Source organism: Trematomus bernacchii, unplaced genomic scaffold, assembly GCF_902827165.1.
Source record: "Trematomus bernacchii unplaced genomic scaffold, fTreBer1.1, whole genome shotgun sequence".
Classification (NCBI taxonomy): Eukaryota; Metazoa; Chordata; class Actinopteri; order Perciformes; family Nototheniidae; genus Trematomus; species Trematomus bernacchii.
Genome location: NW_022987668.1, coordinates 2,012,684 through 2,019,586, shown reverse-complemented (window position 1 = coordinate 2,019,586; position 6,903 = coordinate 2,012,684). Strand labels below are relative to the sequence as shown.

At 41.3% G+C, this 6,903-nt stretch overlaps 1 protein-coding gene across 1 annotated transcript; it reads right to left on the bottom strand.

Annotated features, from left to right (window-relative positions):
• Window positions 1-4,275: 4,275 nt before the first annotated feature.
• foxg1b (forkhead box G1b) lies at window positions 4,276-6,536 on the bottom strand. The gene has a single exon (XM_034135903.1). The coding sequence runs from the start codon at window positions 6,387-6,389 to the stop codon at window positions 5,241-5,243; it is 1,149 nt and encodes a 382-aa protein (XP_033991794.1). The 5' UTR covers window positions 6,390-6,536; the 3' UTR covers window positions 4,276-5,240.
• Between the last annotated feature and the right edge of the window lie 367 nt (window positions 6,537-6,903).

The window sequence follows — 6,903 nt, the reverse complement described above, 5'->3', positions numbered from 1 at the left end:
GTATTATATGTTGTATTTATTTGTTATATTCTTTTCATTAAGATGTAATGATTCATTCAAGCTAAAGGTACTTTAAAAGGAGTTGAACACTTTAAAAACTTCACTTTTTAGGACCTGAACATTGACTTTAATCCACTACAGGATGATATATGTTTATAATAACAGTTCAATTTACATGTTAGTCAATAGATAATATTCTAATATTAAAGGGGACCTATCATGCAAAATGCACTTTTGTACGTCTTTTATACATGAATATGTGTCCCCGGTGTTCCAGGGAACTCACCAAGTGTCAGAAAACACAACCCTCTCTATTTTCCTCCATACCCAAATCTCTAAAAAAGGGGCTGCAACGGATCTGATCAAAACTGATCCAGATTTGAACACTGTCCTGACGTCAGGACGGTGGCGCTACGGCTATTGGGCCAACTCTCCACCTATCAGGGGAATGTGGGGTTGGGCCACAGACGGCCATTGCCGCTCGAAAGCGCTGGAGACGCTGTAGTACATATGCCAGGCCTGTAAGTGGCGCTGTAGTCTGCCACAAAAGCAGCGAAGAAGACTTCCCGCGCATGGTTGCCATGGTTGCCCTTCTGTTTATTCTCCGCTGTGGCTTTTTTTCTCCCTCCCCGAGGCAAGCGTTTGCTCCTGCTGCTTTAATTCAATGCAATCCCTCCCCGTCGAGGCAAGCACTGTAATTCTCTCCGGTTAGTCCACCAGCAGATGACAAACACCCACCTCTCCGCCTCTTCCAAGGAACGAGGGGACCGTGCGGCAGAGTTTCAGTTAGATTTTTTTTCGCCGATCAAGATGTCCGTTAAAGTTTAAATCTTCCGGACAAAATTTGAAAAGTGCCGGTCAAAGGTCTTCTTTGTTATTTATTGAGCTTTAAAACAAATGAATAACGACTCGATATAATAATATAATAAAACACGGAGGACGGAGATCTCTTTTTCTCCCCCTCTTCTGACAGCCCAGCAGCTGATCAGAGCACGCTCCCCTCTCCTGCAGGGGGGCGTGGTCAGCTGCAGCTCACAGAATCAGCCCCTTGCAAAAACAGGGTTGGAAAGAGCAAATGGAGCGAAATGAGGCATGGCTAAAATGCAGGATCTGTTTGGTATTTTGAAAAAAAAACTATATTTATATACTTTGTATAGGTATGGCCCTACAATATATTGTTCAAATATAGCATGATAGGTCCACTTTAATATAATACATTTAAAACGCCTTTATGTATTATCTTAATGAGAACTATATCTACATTATTATACGAGTAAACAGGCACATGATAAAAAAGGTTGTAGATTAAATAATGAACTTTATATTAAACTAGTAATTGTATTCTTAAAGGTGGGGTAGGTAATCTTACTCCAAGTACTTCAATGTGACGGTTCACACTGCTACATAGTACAGAATAGACTGGCTAAAATTGTTTATTTAATGAGGTAAAATGCTAAAACTTTAATTTAAAGTGGATGGAAGACAATCAGTGACATAATTCCTCTTTAAAACGGCAGATTTAGTCGTTTGAAAAAATCAAAATGCAGTCGTTAGAGGACATCTCATACATATTGAAAAGGAAAATAATATTTAATCCCTTAAAGTAGCCATGAAGAAATGAAAACTGTAAATAAATACTATAAAGCAACATCCTTAACTGTTTAATTCATTACTGACACAAAAAACGTGTCTTTAAAGCCTCTAATATTACTGATAATACAATAAAACATGAATAAAATAGCTTTTAAAAAGTTATGTCTGCTATAAGTTTTCCATAATAAAGTCAAACTTTAAATAGGACACCCAACTAATTTCTGTTTTTCATTAAATACTTATTTATGAGTTAAATTCATTCACAAAACTCTTAAAAATAATCATAAGATATGTTCTGGGTCGTTCAAAAGTGAGATACTCTTATTTACAAAAAGAGAGCCCTCTGAACATATTTTTGATTTGTTTTAAACTTTTTAGATGCTTCACTCTTCTCCCCCTCCACATCAAGAGGCATACAAGTCTTCTTCGGGTTATTTCATCCTTTTTAATCAAGTTCTCTGAAAAAACAGACAGACAGCAACGAAAACAGACAGTACACACTTCATACAAGTGAACGCTAACGACACAAGTGCAAAAAAAAGAGAATTAAAACTAAAATAACTCCAGAACAATTTCCTTTTTTTTACAGAACCAAATGGAATAAGATGACATGGATCGAGGTCCGCCTTCTGCCAATCAACAACGTGTGTGTGTGTGTGTGTGTGTGTGTGTGTGTGTGTGTGTGTGTGTGTGTGTGTGTGTGTGTGTGTGTGTGTGTGTGTGTGTGTGTGTGTGTGTGTGTGTGTGTGTGTGTGTGTGTGTGTGTGTGTGTGTGTGTGTGTGTGTGTGTGGGTGTGTGTGTGTGTGTGTGTGTGTGTGTGAGCTTCAGGAGGCTTTTTTTGTTTTGTTCAGAGGTTATATAAGTTATTTAGCCTTGCACCGTAAAAGGAATACAAAATAAAACATGTCAGAAAAATGTTTTTGGGAGGAAAAACAGACAGCTTCCGGTTTGTCAGCTGTTTGACATTTCAATTATTCAAGATACCCACATTTAAATCAATTTCAATTCAATCCAACCTGCCGCTCAGATAGAGTCTTGCAGTAAAAGGCCTAAAACAGATGCTAATGTATTAATAATGAAATATTCAACAGTGCAGTTTCTTATTAATGCCAGCGCATGACTTTAGACTTAAACCAGGTTTTAATTTGAAAAACATCTCCTTACTTCCCTAATTCACTTATTTTTTCTCATTTTTAAAATCCTTTTTTTCTATTATTGACATTTTATTGGCTTTAATTTGACACATAGCGTTTATGAATGGCTGTTTTGTGAAATATCATCCTCATATTTTATCCTGATTGGGTTTCAGAGCTCACAGAGCACTGACCTGAGATCTGAGAACAGACTGATCCATACAAATACAATAATCAATACTTTGATAGTCAAACGCAGATCATTCGGTGTGCTTACTTTAAAAATAACTGAATTTACATTTAGGTTTTCATCTAATGCAATCACAAGGTTTTTGCTGTTTGCATTTTGTTTTGAAATGTCCATTGTAAACTGTCAGAAAAGAAAATTGGAATAGGTTCACAAATTTAGACCCAATTATTTTTTAATGTTGATAAAGAAAACCTAACGTTACCATCAAATGTACTTATTAATATTGTTTTATCAGCCAGTATATCGATTTAACTGTAAAATGGCCAGTGGATTGTATGTGGAATTAAATACTGACTAACCTTTAAAGGGTATTATTTATTAAGGATAAAAAATATCTTTCAGTAAACCCAAAAAAAAATATGATGCTTAAAACCAGAACTTCCAAATAAACATGGCTGTGGTGGAAAAACATCTAGGTTCCCTTTAATACAAATAAAAATGTGTAGTAAAACCTGGACATGCTGGGCTAAAAAGCAGACTGTTTGTGAAACCTGCTAAATAATGAAAAGATTTACAGGAATAGGTCAAAATAATGCATTATTGGAAATGAAATGTGAAAACAATTTTTCCCGTTTTGAGTTTACAAAACCTAGTTGTCTTTCCTCTGAAACCTCGGTGTCGTTAACACGGTCACATGAAACATTGATATCGGTATCTATCGGTATTACTGTGCAGATTTTACTCCACATCCTTGCATATTTATCACTGCAGTTAAAAACCTCGTATCTCCATTTGTTGTTATTGTGCATTTTTAGGGACTCATTTTTCAGCTTGGTGCACCAAAAAAACGAACAAGTCAGAGTAAATTTAAATAAATGAATGAAGTTGAGATCTGTTGTCTATTTTCAAAGCCAAGAATGATTTTTCATGCTTGATAAAATGGATTATTATTTATTATTATTATAATTATAATTATTATGAATTTACGCAACAACATACAACGTTTTGGAGATACGAGTTTTTCACCGGACAGCAGTTGTATGGATGTGTGTGTGGTTCAGGGCCTGTGGGTTTTTTTTGCAGCCGCTTCCCAAAAAAACTGCAGAATACAAACACTTCCAGAGGCCTCCATCCTCCACCGGTCACTTTGAAAAAGTGTACCCGGAAACACTAGCAGGTTAGCGGGGCGTTAAACCGGCACAGAAGCTGCTAAAATGTATGGTTTTAAGAACAAAAATAAGATTGTGTTTGTGCGGCGGGCCTTAGCGCACATGCGCAGGAGCTTTTAGGCTCATTCAGGCCTGCACACACACATTAACACACACACACACACACACACACACACACACACACACACACACACACACACACACACACACACACACACACACTGAACTGAAGTTATTAGGACAATCTGGGCTTTTATAATAACATACAACATATATAAACTTGTGTTACAGCTGCATTGTTTTGCATAATATTGTACATGAAGAGTTCTATTCCAAAAACATTTATATCCATTTATTTAAAGGGGAAGTCAAAATGCAATTTTTAGCACTGAAGGCAGCAGTCAGGATATTTATAGCTTTACTACGGCTCTGCCATGTTGGGAATATTATTCTGGATATCATTATTTTGGAAGGAAACTCTTCACAGAGAGCAGTGTTATTGTTTGTATTGTGATTATTATTATTGTTAGGCCTGTCCGGGGTTAACCTGAGTAGAGATATGATTGTAGGCTTATTTTTTCCTCTCGAAACCCCTGATTGTTTCTGCTGATTTAAGGCTTTATTTACTCATTATTTACCTATATTCAAACGTTTTTCCTCTCATAAAAAGAGAAAAGAAAAACGTTTTGATTGTCTGTGTTTCTCCTTGATTGTCTCAAAATTCATAAATAATTATTATTAACCCTGTATGTCTTATTTCACCCGCCTCCCCATCCCATAATCCTTAATACTGATAAGTATACACTGACGAATAGAATTTAAATACATTGTACAATAAATACAAAACATAAATAAAAGACTCAAAGAAAGTACTGAAAATCTTTGTACAAGATATAAATAGCTTGAATTGTTCTTAAAGCGTTACCTTTGGCAAGTCTAGTTTACAGTTGTACAACCCGCGGGTAACAAAAGTTTGTCCCTTTTTTCAAACAAGAAAATAAAATCATCAAAATAAACCCGATGCTCTTCGGGGCAAAATATGGCCAAAAAAACACTTCATATATATTTGTTGCGATCATTGTTTGATATTTACCACTTATTATTATGCCCTTAACATATTTTGTGCGTCCTCGTCCCAGGGGGAGGGGGGGAGATCAGTTTAGGAAAGCGTTAGGGGTCACCCTCTTTTGATGGGACAGCACCCCGGGGAACCCCGCGGAAACGCCCGGGGAGAAGGAGCTGTTTCTCAGGGAGTCCGAGAGCAGGTGCTGCGGGGAGCTGCTGCTCGTCAGGCCGCCGTACCCCTGCTGGAGGTGCGGCGGGGGCGGCGGTCCTCCTCCGGGCTGCCCTGAGTGTCCGGTCCCTGAGACAAAGTACCCGGCAGTCTGTCCGGAGAGCAGCCCCACCGGAGAAGTGCTCATCCCGTAACTGTTCCCCAGGATGGAGCGCCCCAGGTCCCCGTTACCCAGCTGCTCCACGGCGGGCAGCAGCGACCCGTACCCGCCCGCCTGGTTCAAAAACCCGGGTGAGGATCCGTTGTAGTGCGGGTGGTGGTGGTGGTGATGGTGCAGGGAGAGAAACGGAGAGATCTGCCAGTACAGCGGGTTGTTTGCCCGCTCGTTAATCCCCAAGCCGAGAGGAGCGAAGCGCAGCCCGCGTTTCATCGCCAGTTTCCCCCTGGAGGTGGCGGAGCGCCGGCGGAGCTTCCCGGTTGTCCCTCCGATGAAAACGTCATCGCTGCTCGGGTCCAGCATCCAGTAGTTCCCCTTCCCCGGGTCGTCGTAGTGCCTGGGCACCTTCACGAAGCACTTATTGAGACTCAGGTTGTGACGGATGGAGTTCTGCCAGCCCTGCTTGTGCTCCCGGTAGTACGGGAAGTTCTTCATGATGAACTCGTAGATGCCGTTCAGCGTGAGCCGCTTCTCGGGGCTCTGCCGGATGGCCATCATGATCAGGGCGTTGTAGCTGAACGGAGGCTTGTCATATTTCCCGTTTTTCGCGGTACTATTACCGTTAGTGTTCGGTGTGGTCTTGGCGCCTCCTCCACCGTCCTCCTCCTGGTCCTCCTGCTTGTCCGGCTTCTCGGGGTCCAAAGCCACCTCCAGGGGGTCCAGAGACTTAGAGTCCACCTCCTCCAGAGACTTGTCAGATTCGGAGCCCGGAGAGGGAGAGAAGGTCCCGGGGATTCCCACCACTGCAGCGGCTACGGGGTTCGGTCTGTCGCACTTGGAGGGCAGCAGGAGGCTCTTGATACTGAAGGAGGAGGACCGGTGCACGGTCGGCGGGTCTTTTACATCCTCCATGCCCGGTGACGGGTCTCCCGAAAAACGAGGAATAAATAATATTAATAATAAAAAAATAACAACAATAGCACTCCAAGCTCGTCCACCTCCGTTATCCTGGCTGGAAACGAAAGAGACAGAGAGGAGAGAGAAAGCAGGGTCAGGATGAGAGAGGCATGGATGGAGGAGTGGAGGGACAGAAGCGAGACAGACAGAGAGAGAGGGGGGGTAGGGAGAGAGAGGAGAGAGAGAGAGGAGAGAGAGAGAGAGAGAGAGAGAGAGAGAGAGAGAGAGAGAGAGAGAGAGAGAGAGAGAGAGAGAGAGAGAGAGAGAGAGAGAGAGAGAGAGAGAGGAGAGAGAGAGAGAGAGAGAGAGAGAGAGAGAGAGAGGCTTGGATGTAGAGAAATTAGTAATTAAGGAGGTTCCGACTCTACATCACAGAGAGGAGGAGGAGCTTCAACAACTTGCTGATTTTTATAAACAAATCCTCTTTTCTTCCCTTCTGTCTCCAAACGGACGACCTTTAATGTCTCCA

Coding starts and splice junctions, on each gene's coding strand:
- foxg1b (XM_034135903.1), bottom strand. CDS start 6,389: ATGGAGGATGTAAAAGACCCGCCGACCGTGCACCGGTCCTCCTCCTTC.